At 53.3% G+C, this 26,236-nt stretch overlaps 1 protein-coding gene across 1 annotated transcript in view; it reads left to right on the top strand.

The window, feature by feature from the left end:
• The first annotated feature begins 2,746 nt into the window (after positions 1–2,746).
• ACAN (aggrecan) overlaps positions 2,747–26,236 on the top strand; it is a 33,061-nt gene continuing 9,571 nt past the window's right edge. Inside the window, exons 1-13 of the mRNA XM_054168845.1 lie at positions 2,747–2,816; positions 3,703–4,074; positions 6,244–6,418; positions 6,931–7,058; positions 8,745–9,038; positions 11,301–11,810; positions 12,411–12,585; positions 13,263–13,390; positions 13,519–13,812; positions 14,435–14,626; positions 15,306–16,186; positions 16,376–17,477; positions 18,258–19,490. Coding sequence (XP_054024820.1) covers positions 2,747–2,816; positions 3,703–4,074; positions 6,244–6,418; positions 6,931–7,058; positions 8,745–9,038; positions 11,301–11,810; positions 12,411–12,585; positions 13,263–13,390; positions 13,519–13,812; positions 14,435–14,626; positions 15,306–16,186; positions 16,376–17,477; positions 18,258–19,490 — 5,554 coding nt within the window. The remainder of the gene's footprint in view (positions 2,817–3,702; positions 4,075–6,243; positions 6,419–6,930; positions 7,059–8,744; positions 9,039–11,300; positions 11,811–12,410; positions 12,586–13,262; positions 13,391–13,518; positions 13,813–14,434; positions 14,627–15,305; positions 16,187–16,375; positions 17,478–18,257; positions 19,491–26,236) is intronic.

The raw sequence follows: 26,236 nt of genomic DNA on the forward strand, positions 1-26,236 counted from the left end.
CCGTCCAGGCACTGAGTGCCAAAAGCTTTGACCTCTTCTGCAGCATGGTGTTGGCCATCAGTAGATGGGCATGAAATGCTCAGGGGGCTGGAACACCTCTGCTGTGAGGACAGGCTGAGGGAGCTGGGGTTGTTCTGCCTGGAGAAGAGAAGGCTGCAGGGACACCTAAGAGCAGCCTGAAGGGGGCTACAAGAGGGCTGCAGAGGGCCTGTTTGCAAAGGCCTGCAGTGACAGGATGAGGTACAATGGTTTGAAATGAGAGCAGAGCAGATTTAGGTTGGATGTGAGGAACAAGCTCTGCACCATCAGGGTGGTGAAAGACTGGAACAGGTTGCCCAGGGAGGTAGCTGAGTCCCCATCCTTGAAGATATTCAAGATCAGGCTGGACAAGGCTCTGAGCAGCCTGCTGTAGTGGAGGATGTCCCTGCTCAGTGCAGGGGCATTGGACTGGATGACCTTTGGAGGTCCCTTCCAACCTAAACCACTTTGTGATGCTATGATTCTAACTCCTCTGTCATGCTGCAGAAGTGGTTCACGATGCATTGCTTAGGCAGGTATCATTCCCAACGGGAGAGACACCCAAAGAGGCTCACAACCACACACCTGAGCTTGCTGCTTACCTCACACTTTATTCCCAGGCCCAGCAGAAATGGAGAGAAGTCCATTTCATCTTGCACAGCTCTACAGCTGCAACTCAAGCCTCCATGCTCCTCTGCTGATGTGTTCCAGCCCTGCTCTGTCCTGTTTTCTGCCAGAGTGTTTCTATTAACTACAGATTTCACACAGACAGGCTTTGGTGACGTGTCAAGCTGAAATGAATGAGTGCCTGGAGGTCAATGTCTTCGTAAGTGAAAGGCTATTGCTGGGCTGCTCAGGCTGAGGTTTATTTTGGGCCTCTCCTGGTGCCAGCGAAGATATTTCGTGGGCTTTCCTGCAAGGTCAAAGAGTTCCCTGCCAGCTGAAGGCAGCTGGGATCTTTCTAGGGCACAGGAGTTAAACAGCCAGCACTTGGACAGGTGGCCTCAAAGGAAGCAGCAGTGATTCAGTAGGTGTGGTCCTCCCTTCTGAGTCAGAGCTCAGCCGGGATGCCAAGCGACGCAGCGGGGCTGCAGGGCAGGGGCTTCATTTGGGACAGCAAAACCAGCTTGAGCCTTTGTGGCCATGTACAAATCTCATCAGATTACACTGGATGGGCGTATTTCTATGGGCTTAGGTTGGAAGGCACCTCAGAGATCATCTACTCCAACCTCCTGCCATGGGCAGAGATGCCTCTCAACTAGACTCAGCTGCTCAAGGCCTCATCCAGCCTGGTCTTCAACGTCCCCAGGCAGGAGCAGCCGCAGCCTATTCCAGAGTCTCACCACCCTCCTACTGAAGAACTTCTTCCTCAGCTCAGTCTAACCCTGCCTTCCTTCAGCTTCAAACCATTCCCCCTTGTCCTGTCTCTAGACACTGTTTGGACCTGATGATCTTTGAGGTCTTTTCCAACCCTATGATTCATGAAAAGTCTCTCTGCAGCCTTCCTGGAGGATCCCTTCAGATACTGGCAGGCAGCTCTAAGGTCCCCCTGGAGTCTTCTCTTCTCCAGGCTGACCAACCCCAGCTCCCTCAGCCTGTCCTCATAGCAGAGGTGCTCCAGCCCTTGGATCATCTTTGTGGCCTCCTCTGGACTCACTCCACCAGCTCTGTGTCCTTCTTATGCTGGGGACACCAGAACTGGAGGCAGGATTGGAGGTGGGGTGTCAGCAGTGCCTTTGCACTCTTTAGGCAGAATCCCCTCTCTGCTAGCCACACTCCTCTGGCTGCAGCCTAACCCAGTTAGGATTAATCTAGTTGGCCTCACTGTGTTGCTTCTCCCATTCAACACCAGGAGCATGCTCTTCTCTTTTCCTACAGCTTTCAGAAGCAGCAAGTTGCTCTGAGTAAATGAGGAATCTCAAGAGGGTGTTTTTAGGGTGAATCTGAGGTGGGCAGAATTGTGTCCTGTGGATTCCTTGTGTCAGCCCAGGATCCATTTGCAGTTAGGTTTCTGTGTGCTGTCAATGTGAGAGTATTGGACCCTTTGACCCAAAGCATGATAACCTTTGCCTTTTCCATCATTAAGAGGGCAAATTTCCCTTCAGAGCATAGCCATGTATACACCATGTAGTGGGCACAGTGGTGGTGGGTTGACAGTTGGGCCTGATGATCTTAGAGGTCTCTTCCAACCTTAGTGACTCTGTAATTCCATGAAATGCTTCCAGTCATAGAATCAATAAGGTTGGAAAAGACCTCAGAAGTCATCAAGTCCAACCTGACATCATCTGGCCTGAGAGCCAGCGCTGGCCTGAATGGAGGGATGCTGGTGAGGGGCAACTTCTGTTGTGAAGCAAAGGCTTGGTGGATGTGTTGGTACCTCTTGAGCAGGCATTCAGTGTGTGAAGATCTGCTGGAAAGCTGCCTTTCCACTGAATCATGAGAGGGAATGGGAGAGCAGCACAATAAGTGCTCTGTAACAACATTTCAGTCTGCTGCACAGAGCACAGCATCTTCTTTCTGTGTCTCAGACTCCTTTCCTGAAGCAAGAGGCACTTAGAGACAGTGTCCTTCCCCAAGGATGGATGTGACTGCCCAGCCACATGTGGGAGGCTGAAGGGGTGGCTGAAAGATGGCAGTGAACTGCAGCAGCATCTGCAGCACTCTGCTCCCTCTGAACATCCAGCTGTGATAATTCCTTTCTCCCTGTGCTGTCTCTTGCAGGTAAACTATGACCACTTTGCTATTAGTGTTTGTGTGCTTCCAAGTCATCACTGCAGCCACCACCTTGGAGCTCTCAGGTAGGTGCCTGCCTTGGGGTGCAGGAAAGCAGCCCTGAGCCCCTGTGCTGCACTCTGGTCCCATCCCTGTGCACAAGCAGCTGCCAGAAACAAGTGTACCCAAGACCTGCTCTGAGCACACACAGGGTTTCTCCGAATGGCTACTATGACATAGCCTCCCACTGTCCTTGTGCTTGGGGAGCCAGGCCAAGGCAGATTGATGGGGAAACTAAGGGCATTTCAATATTCCCCTTTTAAACCCCCTTTTAAACCCCCTTTTAGACCCTGCCAGGAGTGTAGTGTGGGCAGAAGCTATGCTGCAGCAGAGCCCCTCGTTCCCTTCATTCCTTTCATTCCCTTCTTTCCCTTCATTCCTTCTATTCCCTTCTTTCCCTTCATTCCCTTCTTTCCCTTCATTCTTTCTATTCCCTTTTCTTTCATTCCTTCTCTTCCCTTCATTCCCTTCATTCCTTCTCTTCCCTTCTTTCCCTTCATTCCCTTCCTTCGCTTCATTCCTTTCATTCTCTTCTTTCCCTTCATTCCTTCTCTTCCCTTCATTCCCTTCATTCCCTTCTTTCCCTTCATTCTTTTCATTCCCTTCTTTCCCTTCATTCCTTCTCTTCCCTTCATTCCCTTCTTTCCCTTCATTCCTTTTATTCCCTTCTTTCCCTTCTTTCCCTTAACTCCCACACCCAGCGCTTGTCCAAATCCCCAAAGCAGCCATGGCATTAAGGGTCATGGCTGTAACTTCCCTTTCTGCAGGTCATTTTCAGCCAGCTAGACCAAACCTGGGGAGGTTGACCGTGTGGGTGTAGATTTGCAGAGCACATTGCAGGCTCGGGACAGACAGATGTGTTGGATGAAAGGAATGGTTGACGTGAGCTCTGCTTTCTTTGGGAACCAGCAGACAGTAGTGATGGCCTGGAAGTGAAGATACCTGAGCAGTCTCCCCTGCGTGTTATCCTGGGAAGCTCCCTGAACATCCCTTGCTACTTCAACATCCCAGAGGAAGAGGACAGCAGCGCTCTGCTGACGCCCCGCATCAAATGGAGCAAGCTGTCGAACGGCACCGAAGTCGTCTTGCTGGTGGCCACAGGGGGGAAGATCCGGCTCAACTCGGAGTACAGGGAGGTGATCTCTTTGCCCAACTACCCAGCCATCCCCACTGATGCCACCCTGGAAATCAAGGCACTGAGGTCCAACCACACTGGCATCTATCGCTGTGAAGTGATGTACGGCATTGAGGACAGGAAAGACACAATAGAGGTCCTGGTGAAAGGTGAGGTGCTGCCCCTTCCTCCTTCCTCTCAAGATCTTGCTGCCAAACCTGGGCTGAAGGGAGAAAGAAATAAATGGGTGTAGGGGATAGGATAGGATAGGATAGGATAGGATAGGACGGAATGGAATGGAATGGAATGGAATGGAATGGAATGGAATGGAATGGAATGGAATGGAATGGAATAGAATAGAATAGAATAGAATAGAATAGAATAGAATAGAATAGAATAGAATAGAATAGACCAGGTTGGAAGAGACCTTCAAGATCATCATGTCCAACCCATCATCCAACAAACTCTCTTCAGGTTGTCCAGGGAGGTGGCTGGGGTCCCATCCCTGGAGATACTCCAAGCGAGGCTCAACAGGGCTCTGGGCAATCCAACCTAGCTGAGGATGTCCCTGCTGACTGCAGAGGGGGTTGGACTGGACGACCTTTGGAGGTCCCTTCCGATCCAAACTGTTCTATGGTTCTATAAACCCTTCCAGTTAGGTCACAGAAACGGCAGAGAGAGGTGAGCAGAAGCCATGGGCCAGGCATTTATTTTAGCAGGTTAGGAGCAGACTAAACAAACCAGCAAAATGACTCATGGCAGAATGTACAGCAATGAAATTACTCTTCTGGCAGGAGGTGAGTTGCAGAGGCAGCAGGATGACATCCTTGGCAGGAGGTAGCACTGGCCACGCTGGGCTGTTGTTGTGCAGAGGCATGAAGCTGGAGCAGGGCTGCATGAGACCTTTCATTTCTTCCAGACATTTTAGGAGATGGGATGCCCTCAGCTGGAGAGTTGGTCTGTTCTGGAAAAACTATCCCCATCATCTCTCAAAGCACATCCTAGCAATAAACCAGCAGCATTTCTTACAACCCTTGCCTTGACTGGGGGTGGAGGACAAGGAGGCAGCTTCCACTACAAGCTAGCTGGCAGGTCTGCTGCTCACAGGCACTGGAGTACATAGCTCAGAGTGGAGGCTGGAAGCCCCCTCAATGCCTCCTGGTGGTTCTTCTATTTGACTTGCAGCCAGACCGAGGTGTGCCAACAGCCATCCTTCATCAGTAAAAGAAAGTGGCAGAGATGTTTGTGACAGATCTGGAGATTCTCCCTGCATTTGCCTCATGTTATTGTTCCCTGGGTGTTTGTACAGTGATCGACTCTCTGCACCCTAGGTCCAGAGCCGGACCTTGGGAGGTGGCAGCTTTCACAGCTGCACAGCAGCAGCAGCACAGTCCCTGTTCTGCCCCCAACAGCTGGTTCCTGAAGCCTGCACAAAGCTGTGTCAGGGGAGTATTGAATCCTTCTGATGGTGACCCAGCTCTGTGTGCTGGGCTGTGGATTTCCTCCCACTGCTCACATCACTGCTCAGCTGCTGGCACACTTGGTGCATACCAAGTTATCCATGGGACAGCAATGTGTCCTGGTGGCCAAGAAGGCCAACGGGATCCTGGGTGCATTAAGAAGAGTGTGTCCAACAGATCCAGGGAGGTTCTCCTCCCCCCCTACTCTGCCCTGGTGAGGCCTCAACTTGAGTACTGTGTTCAGTTTTGGGCTCCCCAGTTCAAGAGGGACAGAGACCAGCTGAAGAGGGACCAGTGGAGGGCTATGGGGATGATGAGGGGACTGGAGCACTGCCCTATGAGGAAAGGCTGAGGGGCCCGTGGCTTTTTAGTCTGGAAATGAGAAGACAGAGGGGATTTAACAAATGTTTATAAGTATCTGAGGGCTGGGGGTCAGGAGGCAGGGGCCAGGCTCTGCTCACTTGCTCTCTGTGATAGGATAAGGAGCAATGAATGTAAGCAGCAGCACAGGAGGTTCCACCTCAACACAAGGGGAACTTCTTTACTGTAAGGGTTCACAGAGCACTGGAACAGGCTGCCCAGAGAGGTTGTGGAGTCTCCTCTGCAGACTTTCAAGACCTGTCTGGATGTGTTCCTGTGTGACCTGAGCTGGATTGTATGGTCCTGCTCTGGCAGGGGGGTTGGACTCAATCTCTTTGTATCCTTTCCAACCCCTGACATCCTGTGATCCCCCTTGGCTCCAATGCAGACAATGAGCACACAGAGTTCGCTGCTCCTAGCTGGCATGTGCTGTGCTACAGGCTCCTTGAGCTGCTCTGGAGGGTAAAGGGCTGGCTGCTGCCCAGCAGAGGTGTGAGTGATGGTCATGGTGTTTTCCAGGCGTCGTGTTCCACTACAGAGCAATCTCCACCAGGTACACCTTGAACTTTGAGAAAGCAAAGCAGGCCTGCATCCAGAACAGCGCTGTCATTGCTACTCCTGAGCAGCTGCAAGCTGCCTACGAGGATGGGTACGAGCAGTGCGACGCCGGCTGGCTGGCTGATCAGACTGTCAGGTAAGGGACCCGGGAGGGCAGAGGGAAGCCACAGAAGGCTCTCCTGTAGAGAAGCCACCCACTGAACACGGTAGAGAAACAGTTGCCAACAGCAGCCAAATGGCTGGTGTGCAGAGGGAGATGGTGGATTGCAAGATATTCTCTGCCAGGGGGGAATCTATGCAGAGTGTCCACTGTCCTCCTTGGCTGGTGGTGACAGCTGAGTGGACAATGGTGTCATCCTGGTCCCTCACCCTCCCTGAGCAAAACAGATGCTATGCCAAGATGCACAAGTGTGGCTCAGCCATCGTGAGCTGCAGTTGCATCCCGGGGAGGCAGCTTGGCCTCATGTCTTTGGCCATCACTCCCAGGGATGCTCAGGCCCATCAGAGGGAGGGCAGCACAGCAGATCATCCTTCCCCTGTCCCATAACCCAGGAAAAGCCATAAATCATGGCACTGTGCAGTGCTCCACAGCTCCCTGAGGCCGCCAGGGTCCTGCCTCCCACCTCCTTCCACACCTTCTCTCCCCAGGTACCCCATCCACTGGCCTCGGGAGCGCTGCTATGGTGACAAGGATGAATTTCCAGGAGTGAGGACCTACGGTGTCCGTGAGCCAGATGAAACCTATGATGTTTACTGCTATGCAGAGCAAATGCAAGGTGATTGGGGCTTTTACTGCTGCTAGGTTGACTGATTGGCCATTGGAATGGGCTGCCCAGGGAGGTGGTGGAGTCACCATCACTGGAAGTGTTTTAGATAAGACTGAATGAGGCACTTAGTGCCATGGTTTAGTTGATTAGATGGTGGTGGGTGATAGGTTGAGCTTGATGATCTCAAAGGCCTTTTCCAACCTGGTTAATTCTGTATTCTGCAGAGGCAAAAGCAGCCAAAGCTCTGAACATTCCTAAAGTGAGCAACAGTAAATACAGAGGCAAGACAGGGTAAAGATGGAAAAGCAGATACCTCAGCAAGGCCAGATGTTCTCTACAGTCTCTTTGTTAGACCTTGGACAATTTTAATGTCAAATGACTAATGCAGCACAGAGGGTGGAGTCTGTCTGACCTCCACCCTAGTCCACACCATCTATGTGTCTCTGGTCACCCAGCGGAGGGTGTGACACTCAGAGGTGTCCATCAGCCATGCTCAGGAAGCTTCAACACATCAGAACATCAGATAACAAATTGTCCTTTATCTCCTTCTTGCCCTGTGGCTCCAGCTGGTTGGGCAAGTTCTACTCCAGGGTGTACCTGGGCTGTAAGCCTGCCTTCTTTCTTCAGTCACCAACGTGAGGTTGCAATATATCCAGACTCTCAGCAGTGGGAAGTGGAAAGAAAGGAACTGGGAGTTGCATGCCTGTGTAGAAGCACTGCAGAGGTTGCAGACTGAGAGAGAAGAGGCTATTCAGTCTGGAGAGGAGAAGGCTCTGAGGAGACCTAGTTGTGGCCTTCCAGTATCTGAAGGGGGCTACAAGAAAGCTGGGGAGGGAGTTTTAGGGTGTCAGGGAGTGATAGGACTGGTGGGGAATGGAACAAAACTAGAAATGGGTAGATTCAGATTGGATGTTACGAAGAAGTTCTTCCCCATGAGGGTGGTGAGAGACTGGCACAGGTTGCCCAGGGAGGTGGTGGAAGCCTCATGCCTGGAGGTGTTTGCAGCCAGGCTGGATGTGGCTGTGAGCAACCTGCTGTAGTGTGAGGTGTCCCTGCCCATGGCAGGGAGGTTGGAACTGGCTGATCCTTGAGGTCCCTTCCAACCCTAACAATTCTATGATTCTATGGTTCACATCTCGTTCTGTAGCCAGAGAGGGGCATTCTCTCCTTTTTAAGGCTGCTTCACTGCACAAGTGAGGCTTCAAACCTGCTTGTGAAACAAGTGGACAGTCAAGTTCTGCCCTAGTGAGTGTCTCCAGTGCAGCCTGCGCATCAGTCTCGCACTCTAAGACAGAAATGAGCCTTGCCTCAACTGGGGCAAGCAGCTGCTGTCAGTCAGCTGAGCCTCACCCATCCCATGTGAGCCCTCTTGGCATCTGCAGAGGACCCACCTGCCTGCTGAGCTGATGCCTGCTTGGGACAGGTAGTTCTGTGCTTTAGGCTGGATCTTAGGGGGGAGTTCTTCAGTACAAGGGTGGTGAGACTCTGGAGTAGGCTTGCCCAGGGAGGCTGTGGATGCCTTCTCCCTGGAGATGTTCAAGGTCAGGTCGGACGAGGCCTTGAGCAGCTGAGTCTAGTTGAGAGGTGCCCCTGCCCCCGGCAGGGAGGTTGGCACAGCCGACCTCCGAGGTCCCTCGCACGCCGAGCCGCGCCACGGCCCCGCGGCCGCCGCGCTAACGGGCGCTGTGCTTGCAGGCAAAGTCTTCTACGCCAGCGCCCCGGAGAAGTTCACCTTCCAGGAAGCTTCGGACAAGTGCCGCAGCCTAGGAGCTCGCTTGGCCACCACGGGGGAGCTGTACCTGGCCTGGAAGGACGGGATGGACGTGTGCAGCGCGGGCTGGCTGGCCGACCGCAGCGTGCGCTACCCCATCTCCCGCGCCCGGCCCAACTGCGGCGGCAACCTGGTGGGGGTGAGGACGGTCTACCTGCACGCCAACCAGACCGGGTACCCCCACCCCGACTCGCGCTACGACGCCATCTGCTACAGCGGTGAGTGCAGAGGGGCCGCGGGAACCCTCCTTCTGCCCAGCAGCGCCCCGGCCACGACTAAGCGCTCGGTGCTTTCCCGTGGGGTCTTGACGCGGCCGGGAGGAACGGAGGCGCGGCAAAGGACTTGGTGCCTTGGCCTGCCCAGGGGGGGTCATGCAGCGCTCTTCACTGCAGGCCTCCCACACTTTCCACCCACTGGAGACACAGAGCACAGCTCAGGTGCCTCATGTGCATCCTGGGGACACAAAGCACAGCTCAGGTGCTTCATGTGCACCCTGGGGACACAGAGCACAGCTCAGGTGCTTCATGTGCATCCTGGAGACACAGAGCACAGCTCGGGTGCTTCATGTGCATCCTGGAGACACAGAGCACAGCTCAGGTGCTTCATGTGCATCCTGGAGACACAGAGCACAGCTCGGGTGCTTCATGTGCATCCTGGGGACACAAAGCACAGCTCAGGTGCTTCATGTGCATCCTGGAGACACAGAGCACAGCTCAGGTGCTTCATGTGCACCCTGGGGACACAGAGCACAGCTCGGGTGCTTCATGTGCATCCTGGAGACACAGAGCACAGCTCAGGTGCTTCATGTGCACCCTGGAGACACAGAGCACAGCTCAGGTGCTTCATGTGCACCCTGGGGACACAGAGCACAGCTCGGGTGCTTCATGTGCATCCTGGAGACACAGAGCACAGCTCAGGTGCTTCATGTGCACCCTGGAGACACAGAGCACAGCTCGGGTGCTTCATGTGCATCCTGGAGACACAGTGCATAGCTCAGGTGCTTCATGTGCACCCTGGAGACACAGAGCACAGCTCAGGTGCTTCATGTGCACCCTGGAGACACAGTGCATAGCTCAGGTGCTTCATGTGCATCCTGGAGACACAGAGCACAGCTCAGGTGCTTCATGTGCATCCTAGAGACGCAGAGCAGAGCTCAGGTGCTTCACATACAAGGCTTTGGATGCTGGAGATGGAAGAGAATTTAAAAGAGAACAGTTCTGCCCCTGAAGAGGTGTGTAGTGCTGTAGTGTGGTACAGAGACCCTCCTGAATTTCCATGTTGGGATGAATCAGAGACTGCAGCAGTCTCTGGCCATCAGAAATGGGACAAAATTACACCTAGGAAGCTGTGAGCACCCCAGTTTGGTTTAGCTGCACACTTCTCCCTGCAGCAAGAAGGGGACAAAGCAAACCAGAGGCTGCCATTCAAACAGGATTGCCATCTTCAGTGTAATGTTAGTAACACTTTAAAACACGCTGGTTTGAAACCCTTAGACCTGTTGTGCCAGATGCATCCAAGTTCAGATCCCTTGGAGGCATTCAGCTTTGTGGCCAAGCTGAAGACTGCTCCACTAAGCCACAGCCTTCTGCTTGTCTCAGGGTATGCATCTGAAACTGCTGAGCACAACCAGTCCTTGACTGAGTATCTCTGACTAACTCTCTGCATCCCTTTTGGTCTGAGATATACTGGCTGAAACAAACCAGCAGGAAAATGGAGTTGGAAGTAGATGGAGCATGGAAGGGGTTATTAGGAGAAAAGCCTGGCAGTGAGACCTGGTTTGCTACATATCCAAGAGGTCCCATCCCTCCCTCACCTGTTTTATGCTGCTCTTCAGCACCTACCCCACTTGCTCTAGCCTGCCTTGCTCAGGTGCACATGGAGCACATTCTCCCTCATTCAAAGGATGTGACCTGAACAGGAAAGTGATTTGGAGGGAAAAGGCCTGTTTGGATGTATTTTGTATTTATATTCGGCTGTGCTGGTGCTGGAGTCAGCACACTTACATGTGGAGCTCCTAAGTCGTTGCTTGGGGAGAGCGTTATCTTGGTGAGTCTTCATGCACCGAGTGCGAGGATCCAGCTGTCTTTCTCCCATGGCTCAGACCTGCTGTGGAGGTTATCCAAGCTGCCTTCCTTCCCTCCTGCCACCTTAAATTCCTTGCGGCAGGCACTAGAGGTCAGTGCAGACTTGGATATGGGCAAGGTGTTTTCAGGAAAGGGAGCTGGAGGAAAGCAGGGAAAGTGCTCTCTGGTCTGTCAGCTGCGGAGCATGCGGTGGCTCATTGCCTCTAACCGACGACCGTGCCCTCCGTGCTGAGGTGCTGTACAGAGCCATAGTGGAGGAAGGAAAAGCTTTTCTCTTACCAGCCCATCATGAGTTCCCTGCTCCCTTCAGAGCCAGAAACATCCAGCAGCTTCTTGGAGCCAGCACCTGGCTGACTGACCATGTTCCCTCTGATTGTTCTTTGTCTCCTGATGTAGGGGAAGATGTTGGAAGCCTGATCCCAGGGCAGTTCATCGATGAGCTAGGCAGTGGGCTGGGCAGTGGCTTCACTGTGCAGACTGTCACCCAGACTGAAGTGGAGCTGCCCCTGCTACACAATGCCACAGAGGAGGAGGCTCGCGGCAGCATCGCCACCCTGGAGCCCATCGAGATCACACCCACGGCCACCCAGCTGTATGATGGCTTCACTGGCCTGCCTGAGCTCTTTGCCACAAGTCTGACAGTAGAGACAACTGCCCCAGAGGAGAATGTGACCAGGGAAGATGTCACAGGGGGCTGGACTGTACCTGCAGAGCTCACCACCGTAGCCTTAGGCACTGCCATCACCACTGAAGGGGCAGAGGTGAGCTCCCTGGAAGATGTCGTGGGGGTGACTGCCACGCCAGGACTAGAGTCTGCCTCCACGTCCATGGTGGAAGATCAGCTGGTTCAAGTGACAGCAGCCCCTGGTGTGGGTCTCCTCCCAGAGCAGCCCATCTCCCCCACAGGTAAGCCACCAGGACTTCAGGAAACCTGAAGGTGTGTTTCTCCTAGACATAACCACCCAGCTGGAAACAGCCTGAGCTTCTGCCACTACAGAGGGCATTCATGTCCCTGGAGGTGTGCAGGTTTGCTCAGGGTCAGGGACAGGCTGAATGCCATCCTCTACTACGGTAGTGCAGGGGCACAAGGAGGCTGTGGGCCACCCAGTTGTCACAGAATCACAGAATCAGCCAGGTTGGAAAAGACCTCAGTGATCATCAAGTCCAACCTACTACCTCTGCCTTTTCCTCATCTTTAGTTACAATACTCCCCTCCAACTCTAATCATGTGCTCAAAAGAGCTCAGCTGGCTGAAGCTTGGGGCCACAGTGGCCACACTCTGCACTCCCACATGCATCTGGCTCTAAGATCTTCCAGGACAGGAAGCTCTTAGAGAAGGAATAAAGAGATCCTCAATGACAGAGGAGTTCAATGAATGAGGCATCTCCATCAAAGTGGTTTTGATAGGGACTGGACCTTGCCTTGTGGGGAAAACCCTTGCTGGTCACACCTCACAGGGAGGGGCAGCCCCATACCTGGTGTCTCACCACAGTTCTCTTCCCACAGGGGTGGTGTTTCACTACCGTGCTGCCAGCAGCAGATATGCCTTCTCCTTCATCCAAGCCCAGGAGGCCTGCCTGGAGAACAACGCAGTGATCGCCACCCCTGAGCAGCTGCAGGCTGCCTACGAGGCTGGCTTCGACCAGTGCGACGCCGGCTGGCTGCGGGACCAGACAGTCAGGTACAGCTGCTCTGGCCTGGGGCCCCACAAATGCCTATTCTCATTTCATGTTCATTTCACTTTGGTCTGTCCTGCTGCTCTCTTTGTCAGCATCTAAAGCCCTCCTGACCTAAGGCTGCCGCCAGGCCACGATGCCTGGTGGCCACTAGACCTGTTCTTCTCAACCTGTCCCACCTGTCTCCTAACCCAGCCTGCAGTGGTGAGCTCCTCTGGCACGTAGGAAAAGTGGAGGAAAGTCTTTATTCATTGCCTCCAGGTCACACTGGGAGCTCCAAGCACCTCTAATGGTAAAATATTTCTGTCCTGCTCACAAGAAGGCAGGAGAGAGACTATTTACAGGACAAGAGGCAATAGCTTCAAACAAAAGAAGAGCAGATTTAGGTTGGACACTAGGAGGAAGCTCTTTACCATGAGGGTGGTGGAACACTGGAACAGGTTGCCCAGGGAGGTGGTTGAGGCCCCATCCCTGGAGATATTCAAGGTGAGGCTTGACAGGGCTCTGGGCAACCTGATCTAGTTGAGGATGTCCCTGCTGACCGCAGGGCAGTTGGACTGTGGTGATCTGTGGGGGTCCCTTCCAACCCAAACCGTTCTATGATTCTAAGTACACTGAGGTTCTTCACACTGCAGGGTGCACGAGGCTGACCTGGGGGTTACCTCCTCTCTCCTTTTGCTAGGTACCCCATTGTGAACCCCCGAAGCAACTGCCTGGGAGACAAAGAGAACTCTCCAGGGGTGCGGTCGTACGGCATGCGCCCGGCCTCAGAGACCTACGATGTGTACTGCTACATTGACAGGCTCAGGGGTACGTCCTCCTCCTCCTCCCCCTGGGCACGGCCGTGGAACAGAAACCACCTTCACACCTGCACATCCACCTGCGCAGGGGGTGGGCTGCAGGGACTCACTGCCCTCCTCTCTCTCCCACCCCCTCAGGTGAAGTGTTCTTCGCAACCCAGCCGGAGCAGTTCACCTTCCCAGAAGCTCAGCGGTACTGCGAGAGCCAGAACGCCACCCTGGCCTCTGTGGGGCACCTGCACGCAGCCTGGCGGCAGGGCCTGGACAGGTGCTACGCCGGCTGGCTGGCGGACGGCAGCCTGCGCTACCCCATCGTCAACCCCCGGCCCGCCTGCGGCGGGGACGCGCCCGGCGTCAGGACCATCTACCAGCACCACAACCAGACCGGCTTCCCCGACCCCCTGGCACGCCACCACGCCTTCTGCTTCAGAGGTACCCTTCCTTCCAGCCCTTCCAAGTTGGGGTGGTTCAGTCTGGAGAGGAGAAGGCTCCGAGGAGACCTTGTGGTGGCCTTCCAGTGTCTGAAGGGGGCTACAAGAAGGCTGGGGAGGGACTGTTTAGGGTGTCAGGGAGGGATAGGAGTAGGGGAAATGGATCAAAGCTAGAGGAGGGGAGATTCAGATTGGATGTTAGGAAGAAGTTCTTCCCCGTGAGGGTGGTGAGACACTGGCACAGGTTGCCCAGGGAGGTGGTGGCAGCCTCATCCCTGGAGGTTTTGAAGGCCAGGCTGGATGTGGCTGTGAGCAACCTGCTGCAGTGTGAGGTGTCCCTGCCCATGGCAGAGGGGTTGGAACTGGCTGAGCCTTGAGGTCCCTTCCAACCCTGACAATTCTATGATTCTGTGACCTGTCTCCTCTGGGACAGGGATCTCACAGGGGAGGTTGGGGACATTGGGGTGTGATGCACTTCGGTGGCATCTTGAGCAGTGAATTCTGTCTCCTCTGGGACAGGGATCTCACAGGGGAGGTTGGGGACATTGGGGTGTGATGCACTTCAGTGGCATCTTGAGCAGTGAATTTTTGGCAGCCCCCTTCAATAGCTTTTTTTGTTCCAGCTTTGCCACCTGTGGAGGAGGATGGAGTCACCTCATTCTCTGAAGATGTGATGGCAACCCAAGTGATCCCTGGCGTGGAGGGGGTACCCTCTGGGGAAGAGGTGACTGTGGAGACAGAGTTTGCCACTCAGCCTGAGAATCAGACCGCCTGGGGGCCAGAGATCTTTCCAACTGATGTGTCACTCCTCCCAGGTGGGTCAGAGCTTCCCTGGCTCCTGGGTGATGCTTGGCTGGTGTTGCAGGGTTGAGATACCCCCAAAATAAATGATCTGTGTCCTTGCTGAAGGAGATTCCCTCTAAGTTTAGATAGTTCTCACCACATTGGCAAAGTCTTTGAGGCCATGCACACAGAAGGAGCCACAAGTGTCTGCTCTTGAACTTCTGCCTAGGACTGAGCTAGATGAGCAGCAGAGCAGCACCCCCAGCACTGCCAGAGTCCCTCACAAATCGAGTTGTTGTCTCTCCATGGTGGGAAAAGCAGGTCAGAAACACACCTCAGGCCACGCTTGCCAGGGAAGACAGAGCTGCAGTGCAGTCAGAGCAGCACCAAAGTGTTTCTGTTCCACACGCTCTCTCCAGGGAAGGAGCAGCTCTGCTTTGGCACCTGGGAATCGGTGTCACTGTGCCAGCAGATTATCTCTTCTGTCAGTTTCCCAAAGATCTTGCGTTTCTAGCTGGTTAAGGTTTAATGTTCCTTCCCACATTTGAAGGGACCCAAATTACATCTGCAAGCACAAAGGACTTAGTGCCTTTGTTCCAGAGGTATCCGTTTGGAGGCAAAGTCAATGGGGGAATTGTTAGCAGCTTCTTTAAAACACTTCAGGAAAGGATGTTCCTGTCTCACTCTCTGTGTTTGCTCTGTTTTTTCCAGTGAGTCCCTCTGCTTTTCCTCCAGCCACCACAACTCCAGAGGAGACCAGCACCTATGTTTCCACCGGTGAAGTGTCAGGGCAGGTGACTGAACCTGGAGAACACCAAGCCAGTGGTGAACCTTCAGCATCCGGGTGGGCTTCTGGAGTCCCAGATACAAGTGGGGAACCAACTTCTGGAGGCTTTGAACACAGTGGAGAACACTCAGGGGCTGGAGAAAGTGGATTACCATCGGGAGACCTGCAAACCAGTGGCTTCCTACCTGGAGAAAGTGAGCTGCCCTCAGGGGATCTAAGCGGGGTGCCTTCTGGCGTCGTTGACATCGGCGGCCTGCCCTCTGCAGAGGAAGAAGTATTGGTGCCTGCTTCCAGGGTACCGGACATCAGTGGGATGCCATCTGGAGTGGAGAGCAGTGGGCAGCCTTCTGGATTTAGTGGAGAAATCTCTGGCACGGAGCTAGTCAGCGGTGTGTCATCTGGAGGGGAAAGTGGACTCGCCTCTGGTTTCCCAACCATCTCCCTGGTGGATACCACCTTGGTGGAAGTCGTTACGACGGTGCCAGAACGGCAGGAGGAGGGACAGGGATCCGTCGGAGTCAGCGGGGAAGGAGATCTCTCAGGCCTCCCACCCACCGAATGGGACACCAGTGGTGGAGCCCAGGGCTTACCCTCAGGAGCTGAGCTCAGTGGGGAGCCCTCTGGAGTGCCTGAGCTCAGTGGAGAGCCTTCTGGGGTACCCGAGCTCAGCGGGGAGCCCTCTGGGGTGCCCGAGCTCAGCGGGGAGCCCTCTGGGGTGCCCGAGCTCAGTGGGGAGCCCTCTGGAGTGCCCGAGCTCAGCGGGGAGCCCTCTGGAGTGCCTGAGCTCAGCGGGGAGCCCTCTGGGGTGCCCGAGCTCAGTGGGGAGCCCTCTGGAGTGCCCGAGCTCAGTGGGGAGCCCTCTGGGGTGCCTGAGCTCAGTGGGGAGCCCTCTGGGGTACCCGAGCTCAGCGGAGAGCCCTCTGGGGTGCCCGAGCTCAGTGGGGAGCCCTCTGGAGTGCCCGAGCTTGTCAGGGAGCCCTCTAGGGTGCCTGAGCACGGTGGGTTGCCCTCAGGACTGGATGCCAGTGGAGAACCATCTGGGACACATGAGATCAGTGGCCTGACAGACCTAAGTGGCCTTATTTCTGGTAGCAGTGGAAGCGGCGAGGCCTCAGGCATCACCTTCATAGACGCCACCTTGGTGGAAGTGGCAACGACCCCCTCGGTGACAAGGGCAGAAGCTAAAGAGGTTCTGGAAATCAGTGGATTGCCTTCTGGAGGTGAAGATGTGTCAGGCATGGTTTCTGGGGGTTTAGGCATCAGTGGTGAGCCTTCTGGGCACCTAGACTTTGGTGGGAGTGCTTCTGGAGCGCTCGAGACGAGCGGGCACCCGAGCGGAGGGGTTGACAGCAGTGGAGAAGTCTCTGGAGTTGATGTCACCAGTGGCCTACTGTCTGGAGAGGGAAGTGGACTCACCTCTGGCTTCCCCACAGTCTCTCTTGTGGATACCACTTTGGTGGAAGTTGTAACCCAGACCTCAGTTGACCAAGAGGTGGAAGGAGGACCATCTGGGGTGATTGAAGTCAGTGGAGTTGCTTCTGGAGACAGAGGACTGTCTGGAGAAGGGTCTGGAGCAGTGGAGACTAGTGGGTTCCCTTCAGAGACAGGAGACATCAGTGGAGAGCCATCTGGGATCCCATACATCAGTGGAGACATTTCTGGAGCCGTAGATCTAAGTGGACAATCTTCCTCAGTGACTGATATTAGTGGGGAGACATCAGGGTTTCCAGAAGTCACTTTAGTCACTTCTGATTTGGTAGAAGTCGTGACAAGGCCAACAGTGTCACAGGAACTTGGAGGGGAAACAGCTGTCACCTTTCCCTCCAGCTTTGAGCCAAGTGGGGAGGTCTCTGCTTCTGGTGAACCGAGTGAGGAAACATCTGCATTGCCAGAAAGTGGTGCAGAAACATCATCAGCTTATGAAATCAGTGGGGAAACATCTGCATTTCCTGAAGCTAGCACAGAGACATCCACGGGTCAAGAAATCAGTGGGGAAACATCTGCATTTCCTGAAAGTGCTGTAGAAACATCCACAATTCAGGAAATCAGTGGGGAAACCTCTGCCTTCCCTGGATTTAGCACAGAAACCTCTTCAGGTCAAGAAATCAGTGGGGAAACCTCTGCCTTCCCTGGATTTAGCATAGAAACCTCTTCAGGTCAAGAAATCAGTGGGGAAACCTCTGCCTTCCCTGGATTTAGCACAGAAACATCCTCAGGCCAAGAAATCAGTGGGGAAACCTCTGCCTTCCCTGGATTTAGCACAGAAACCTCTTCAGGTCAAGAAATCAGTGGGGAAACCTCTGCCTTCCCTGGATTTAGCACAGAAACCTCTTCAGGTCAAGAAACCAGTGGGGAAACCTCTGCCTTCCCTGGATTTAACATAGAAACATCTTCAGGTCAAGAAATCAGTGGGGAAACCTCTGCCTTCCCTGGATTTAGCATAGAAACATCTTCAGGTCAAGAAATCAGTGGGGAAACCTCTGCCTTCCCTGGATTTCACATAGAAACATCTTCAGGTCAAGAAATCAGTGGGGAAACCTCTGCCTTCCCTGGATTTCACATAGAAACATCCACAAGCCAAGAAGCCAGGGGTGAAACATCTGGCTACCCTGACCTGATCCTAGAAACATCCACAGCTCAAGAAATAAGTGGGGAAAGCTCTGCCTTTCCTGAAAGCAGCACAGGAACCCCCACCATACAAGACATCAGTGGGGAGACCTCTGCATTTCCTGACATTAGGATAGAAACCTCCACGAGTCAAGACATCAGTGGGGAGACATCTGCATTTCCTGGCATTAGGATAGAAACATTCACAAGTCAAGAAGCCAGGGGTGAAACCTCTGGCTACCCTGAAATTACCATTGAGACCTCCACAGTGCAGGAAACCAGTGGAGAAACCTCTGCCTTTCCTGAGATCAGCATAGAGACTTCCACAGTGCAGGAAATCAGTGGAGAAAGTTCTGCCTTTCCTGAGATCAGCATAGAGACTTCCACAGTCCATGAAATCAGTGGAGAAAGTTCTGCCTTTCCTGATATTAGGATAGAAACATCCACAAGTCAAGAAGCCAGGGGTGAAACCTCTGGCTACCCTGAAATTACCATTGAGACCTCCACAGTGCAGGAAACCAGTGGAGAGACCTCTGCCTTCCCTGAGATCAGCATAGAGACTTCCACAGTGCAGGAAACCAGTGGAGAAACCTCTGCCTTTCCTGACATTAGGATAGAAACATCCACAAGTCAAGAAGCAAGGGGTGAAACCTCTGGCTACCCTGAAATTACCATTGAAACCTCCACAGTGAATGAAACCAGTGGAGAAACCTCTGCCTTCCCCGAGATCAGCATAGAGACTTCCACAGTCCATGAAATCAGTGGAGAAAGTTCTGCCTTTCCTGAGATCAGAATAGAAACCTCCACAAGTCAGGAAGCCCGAGGTGAAGCCTCTGCATTTCCTGAGATCAGCATAGAGACTTCCACAGTCCATGAAAGCAGTGGGGAAGCCTCTGCGTTCCCTGAGGTTAGAATAGAAACCTCCACAAGTCAAGAAGCCAGGGGTGAATCGTCTGCCTACCCCCAGATCAGCCTAGAAACCTCCACAGGTCAAGAAGTAAGCGGGGAAAGCTCTGCGCTTCCTGAGATCAGAATAGAAACCTCCACCAGTCAAGAAGCCTGGGGTGAAACATCTGCATTCCCCGAGACGAGCACAGCAGCAGCCGCGGTGCACAGAAGCAGTGCAGAAGCAGCTGCGTTGCCTGCTGCTAGCTTGGAGCCAGCCGCCGCAGCCTCGGCCACCGGGCAGCCCTCTGGTGCTCCCGAGGAGACTCCTGGTGCAACGTCCGGAGCGGTGACGCGCTCGGTGGCAGGCATCTGGGAGGAAACCGCTGTCCCAGACGCTGTAACGAGCACCAGCAGCGCGGATGCTGAACCCACGCAGCCACCCAGGAACCCTGAAGAGACTCAGCTGGAAACACAGCCCTCCCCCCCTGCGGTGTCGGGACAGGAGACAGAGACGGCTGCTGCTCCAGACACCCCCCATCTGCTGGCCACCGCTACTGCTGTCCTGCCTCAAGTCTCACAAGAAGCCATAGACGCCTTAGGACCCACCACACAAGGTACTGTGTCTGCTCCTGGGGAAGGGAAGGGGCAGAGCCATCACATTGCTTTTTTAGCTTCTCTAGCATGGAAGCAGATCTGAGCAGGACGTTATTGTGGGAAGCCATCAAGATGTAGGGGTTGAACACCTGGGGTGTCCCACAGCTCCTGTTCAGTAGCTTCTCTCTCACCAAATGGGGCACCACAGCAGCAGGCATGAGCTGCTCCTCTGGGTTGCTGGCCTTGGTGGCTGCAGCTGTAGCCCAGCTGTGCTGAGCAGCCCAGTGGAGCTGGCACCTGCCAGGAACACGATGGAGGCACTGTCTGCTTGTGCCTCTCAGGGTGCCTAGGCCATCACTTGAACATAGATAACCTCTCCCCTCTGTGCTGGCAAAGGTAGGGGCTCAAACAAGAGTATCTGTGAATGGCCATTGGGAGCCACTGTGACCAGCACCCTGGGTGTGATAGAGCTGGGGAAGGCACTGGGACATGCATGGCCCCTCTGAAATTGCTCTAATCAGAGAAAACCATTGCTGCAACCCAGAGAAACCAACCAATTTCTCATTCTCATCTGGAAACAGGAGCATCACCTGCCAGAGGCTTCCACCCTGGCTAGAGATTGCAGCTGAGCAGTTGGCCAAGAGAGGCCCCAGGTCTCTGTCCTCTTTGGTTTCTCACTCCATGCTGACTTGCTCCCCAAGCATTCAGCAGTGATTGCACCAGAGCAGGAGGCTGCCCATGGAGGGAAAAGCCAAAGAAAGACAGCTGGGGACAAAATTCTGTCTGCTCTCAGCATTATCTGGCCCAAAAGCAATGTCTGCACCAGGCAAACTGCTCTGATCCCTTTGGCACAGAGCACGGCTGCTCTGTGGTCTGGCCTTTATGCTGCTCTCTGCAGCTAGAATGGGCTCCATGTGTGACCATGCTCAGAGCATGGCTACCTTCTGCCAACTCTGCTGACAGATGTCCTTCCCTCCACCCTGCCCCTTTTAGGGGGGTTGTGCTCTGTCTTTGGGAGTTTCCCTTGCTGCCAAGTGTGAACAGACACAGTACTGAAATCTGAATTACATCTGAATGACCACTGATGGTGAAAAGGCTCAGCTAGCTTTCTGGGGAGCATCCCCTCCAGCAGTGCTCATATGTTGTGGAGCCATTAGGATAGTCTAAGGAGAAGAAAATGAGGTGGGACGTTGCCATGCTTGTTGGTGGCTGAGTCTTGGCCAAAGGAAGAGCCCAGTCCTGGTAACACAGGACCTCCTGCAACATAGCCCCACCTAGAAGTGCTCAAGGCCAGGCTGGACAGGGTCTAGAGGGAGGTGTCCCTGCCCTCGGTGGGGGAGTGGGAACTGGATGATCTTTAAGGTCCCTTCCAACCATGCTATGATGCTGTGATATGCCTGGCCATGTCTTGCTGTCACTTTGCTGCAATCAGGAGCATGCTCCTGGTGACAGGCCTCGTTTTAAAAGCATCAATGCTTGTGCTGGTGACTGAAGGCCCTTTGTGTGCTCAGTTCTCAGTGGACCACAGCTCCATGGAGGACATGTTGCTTAAGTGTGGTGCAAAATGTATATTCCAAGAGATTTGCTCAATTCCCTCCCTCCAAAGTAATGTTTCTTCTACGCTCTTCCCACATTACCTCCTGAACTGCTTCTCTTTGGTTAATTTACACCATTCAGTGTAGGCAGCTCTGGGCTCAGTAAGAGCCTGTAAGTGCAGGGCTTTGTGAAGCTCAGCCTGGATTCTATCATTTCCATCCCCAAAGTGTTTCAGATGAGTCACTGCCTTCCTCCCTGCGTCACTTCTCTCCCTCTGAGCAAACAGGTAATCACAAACCTTTGTTCAGTGCTGCTCAGAGCACCCTGCAAGCCCAGGCTGTGCCGAGCAGCTGCCCAGCAGGTGCTGCAGGAGTGGGTGAGGGCACATCAGAGAGGTGGTTCCCACAGTGCAGGGCCAGCTTGGCTCCAGAGTGCTGCAGGGGCTCACACCCCCCCAACGCCCTCCTTGCACACCTAAGGGGGTCTGGCTTTGGGCTGTGCCCACTGCCACATTCATGCCTGGAGGGAGAGAAAAACAAGCCAGCAAAGGCAGGGCTGAGGGGAAAGAAAGAAAGTAGGGAGTGAGACTCATGGGTGAGGGTGGGGGGATGTGTGTGTGTGTGTGTGTGGAATGAAAACCAAACCCCCAAAGCAACAAAATACCCAAATCAGAAAAGAAAAAGAAGAGAAAGAAAAAAATGGGCTCCAAGGGAGGTTTTCTTTTTATAACTCCCCCCAAGGTGACTGCCAGATTCTTTGGAGCATTTTGTTAGCCAACATTCCTGGGAAGTATTCTGAAAGCAAACCATGTGTTCAGCAGCAGCTCATGTGTGGAGAAGCTTGAAAGCTCTTCTGAAACTGGGACATGCTGCATTATCTGCCAGGCACAGAGATGCCAGTGGAGCAGCTGGAGCTTCGTACTGGGTGGCAGGGAGGGCACAGGGACCACCACGTGAAGTTCAGCTGCAGACTCTTCATAAGCTACAGATGGGTTTGAGTACAGGTGCATGGCTGGTGCTCCTACCAGGGAAGATGTTCTAGGGTAAAGCTTCTCTTTTCATTGGCAAGCTGCTTTACTACAGCATCCTTCCATGGTTCAATGCAGTCCTGGCCAGGGTCTGAAGGACCCTCCTCAGTAAGTCTGCAGGTGGCACCACGCTGGGTGGCTGTGTCTATCTGCTAGAGGGTAGGGAAGCTTTACAGCAGGATCTGGACAGGTGAGACCTCTGGGCCAAGGCTGATTGTATGAGGTTCAACAAGGCCAAGTGCCAGGTCCTGCACCTGGGTCACAACAACCCCGTGGGGAGCTACAGACTTGGGGGATGTGCGTTTGGAAAGCTGCAGCTTGGAGAGCAGCCTGGGAGTGTTGGTTGGCAGTCGACTGAATATGAGCCAGCAGTGTGCCCAGGAGATCAAGCAAGCCAATGGCATCCTGGCTTGGATTAGAAACACTGTGGCCCGCAGGGACACAGAGGTGATATCCCCCTGTGCTCAGCACTGGGGAGGCCATACCTTGAGTGCTGTGTTCAGTTCTGGGCCCCTCACTCCAGGAGGGACATTGAGGGGCTGGAGCCTGTCCAGAGCAGGACAACAAGGCTGGAGAAGAGCCTGGAGCACCTGGGCTACAAGGAGAGACTGAGGGAGATGGCAGTGTTCAGGCTGGAGAAGAGGAGGCTGAGGGGAGACCTCATTGCTCTCTACACCTCCCTGAAGGGAGGTTGGAGTGAGGAAGGGCAACCTCTTCTCCTTGGTGGCAAGAGACAGGTCCAGAGGATATGGTTCCAAGCTGCACCAGGGGAGGTTCAGGCTGGATATTAGGAAATATTTCTTCCCAGAAAGGGTTCTCAGACACTGGAATGGTCTGCCCAGGGCAGTGCTGGAGTCACCATCCCTGGGGGTGTTCAAGCAGCTGTGGACCTGGTGCTTAGGGACATGGTTTAATGTTGACCCTGCAGTGCTGGGTGAAAGGTTGAACTGGATGAGCTTGGAGCTCTCTTCCAACTAGATATATTCTGTGATTCTGGGAAGGAAACTCATCCAGGTGGCAAGAAAATGGGTTGACCATGACCTTTCAACACCTCTCCAACAGGGCAAACTTCTTCTAGAGAACTAGAGCAAAGTGATGACAAAAGAAGAAGAAGAAGAAAGGAAAAAGAAATAAGGAAAAATAATCCCAGACTTCCCTTTTTGGGGGGCTTGTTATTCTTTACAGGGCTCTTGGGATTGGAAACATGGAAAGCCTACAAGAAAGAACCACAGGCTGGAGCCCAGAATGCTGTTTTCCATGTTGTGGTTGCCTCTTGAAATTCAGCTCTTGTAAAAAGCTCAGCTCTGATAGCTGCGCTGTGCTCAGGGTCTGTAAGGCGTTAAGGGCTGCCCATTAAGTGCCTTTAACTCTGCCTAGCGTTCAACGTGGGTGAAGCCAGCCCAGCTGGAGGCAGGAGCTTGGGCTGAGGAGCAGGGAGGTGTGGCTGTTGCCCTCTTGTCCTGTCGTTAAGAGGTTCCAGCTAGATCCAGCAGGCTTTTTAGTGGGATGATTTAAGAAGAATGATATTTTGCTCTGCTCTGCCGCAGCCTCTTTAAAAGCCAGAGCCAGAAGCACAAGAAGAGACCAAAGATTAACCCTTGGAGTGCCAGTGGTTTGTAGTATTTAACCCCTTGGAAGGCTGCACATGGTTTTAGTCAGCAGTTTGCTCCTTCCACAAAGGCAGGAGCCCCACCAAGCCTGAAGAGTTGTCCATAGGCTTGGCCTCTTCAGCCAGAGTTTTGCCAGCTCAGGAATTCTTTTTGCTTGTGGTAATGTTTGAAGAGAAATAATTATTAGCTCCAAAAAAAAGGAGAAAAATCCCCATGCTGGCATTTCAGTGAAAGGCTGTGGTTTGGAGCACTCTGAGCAGTCAAAGGCTTTAAAACTTCACCTATTTTGGGGAGGGGGGTGGGGAATAAGAGAAATGTGCTGAAATGGCAGCTGTTTGTGGTAGGTTTTGCTTGTCTCTGGTGAAAGGAGCACAGAAAACCTCCTGCCTGTGGCCCTGATGTGGTTGAAGGTCAGAATCCAAGTGAGGAAAGGGTCTTGATGGGCTTTCCTCATTCTCCACACTCTGGGAGTCAAAGGGATAGAGGTTTGTTGGTCCAGAGAAGATCAGGCCAGAAGATAAAAATGTGTCTAGAAAGTATTCCCCTCATTCACCACAAGTCACCTAGTGAGGAATGAAGAGTATGGGGTCAAGAAGGGGATGGGGGCACCAGGCCTGGCTGAGAAACAAGCAAAAGCACAGAATCTTTGTGGCTGGGCAGATGATTTGATGTGTCCTGGATAGACCACAGAATGTTGGGGGTTGGAAGGCACCTCAAGAGAGCATCGAATCCAACCGCCCTGCCAGAGCAGGACCACCCAGGGCAGGTCACACAGGGACACATCCAGCTGGGTCTCCAGAGAAGGAGACTCCACAGCCTCTCTGGGCAGCCTGCTCCAGGGCTCCTTCACCTTCACCACACAGAAGTGTCTCCTCCTGTTGAGGTGGAACTTCCTGTGTTCCAGTTTGTCCTTGTTGCTCCTTGTCCTGTCACTGGGCACCACTGAAAAGAGCCTGGCACCTTCATCCTGACACCTACCCCTCAGATATTGATCAGATCCCCTCTCAGCCTTCTCTTCTCCAGACTAAACAGGCTCTCAGTCTCCACAGCAGAGGTGTTCAAGCCCCCCCAGCCATCCTCACAGCTTCCATTGGACTCTCTCCAGCAGGTCCCTGTCCCTCCTGAATCGAGGAGCCCAAAACTTCCATTTTGCATCAGAAGTTCATTAACTTAATTAAAAACCTGCCTCTGATGAGGCAGCCTACAGCCCTGGAGCAGTGCTCTCCCCTTGTCAGTGCAGTTCCACACCAAACATTTTGAAGGCAGGAAAAGTCCACACTTCCTCAGCTTCCCTTCCAGGAGCCTGCTGGACAAAGGGAAGGTCCCAGCAGATCAAGAGGTTCTCCTGGAGGCTCGCTGTTCCCTAGGTGAGCACAGCTTTTTAAGGCTGTAGCAGCACCTGCCCCTCCTGCTGCATGGAGGCTTTGGTTTAATTATTGTAATTAATTATTTTAATGACTTAATTGCTCCTGGTAAGTCTGGGTGATGTTCAGTGCCAGCCTCTCCCTTCAAATGGGAGAGAACATTTCCCCCCCACCCCCCAACTCCTCCTTTCCTTTTCTTGTAGGAGTCACTCTGCAACTGCTCTGCTGTTTTTCTTTGCTGTTTGAGCTGTCAAATTGACAGCTCAAACTTCCCAGGAGCCTCTGAGAGGCAAATTTAATTTGTACCTGGATTATTATTTTTTTCCACCACCCCCCCACCCCCCCAGTCTCTGAAAGATAATTATCTGGCTGGTCTCTGAGTCCCTCTTTGGATAATTGCACTTAGAGGGAGGCCTGTAGAGCAAGAGTGAGGGGCACAGCAGAGGCTGTTGGACATTCTGAACACGCCTCGCCTCTCTCTCTTACCTTTCCCTGCCTTCAGAACAAAGCCAGGAGTTGAAATCCTCGTGCACAGGAAACCCAGGCAGCTTGTTCAGGGTTTGGGTGCCAGCCTCTCTGCTCACAACCTGCCTTCTCCTCAGCAGGTGCTTTCAGCACAGAGCTGACCTTGTCTCCTGGCTCCTTGCTCACCTTCCACACAGGCTGCCGTGAGAGCAACGCATGCCTGTGCTGCTCCCAAAAGGCTTTGCACTGTGCCTGGTGTTGCCTTCTTAGCCTGGGCTGAAGGATTTCAGCAGCATTTCCTTCTCACCTCTGGCTTTGAGTGGTCACTTTTGCCTGCCCTTTGCCTTCTGTGCAAAACCAGCACCCATCTCTCCTTTGAACACAGACTGAGAGCCCTGGGGCTGGGTAGGATAGGATAGGACTAGGACTAGGACTAGGATAGAATAGAGTACAGTAGAAGAGAATAGAATAAGAAGAGAAGAGAAGAGAAGAGAAGAGAAGAGAAGAGAAGAGAAGAGAAGAGAAGAGAAGAGAAGAGAAGAGAAGAGAAGAGAAGAGAAGAGAAGAGAAGAGAAGAGAAGAGAAGAGAAGAGAAGAGAAGAGAAGAGAAGAGAAGAGAAGAGAAGAGAAGAGAAGAGAAGAGAAGAGAATTAGAGTAGAATAGAATAGAATAGGATAGAATAGGATAGGATAAGAGTAGACTAGAATAAGAGTAGAATAGAATAGAGTAAGAGTAGGATAGGATAGGATAGGATAGGATAGGA

The sequence above is a fragment of the Dryobates pubescens genome, chromosome 17, assembly GCF_014839835.1.
Source record: "Dryobates pubescens isolate bDryPub1 chromosome 17, bDryPub1.pri, whole genome shotgun sequence".
Classification (NCBI taxonomy): Eukaryota; Metazoa; Chordata; class Aves; order Piciformes; family Picidae; genus Dryobates; species Dryobates pubescens.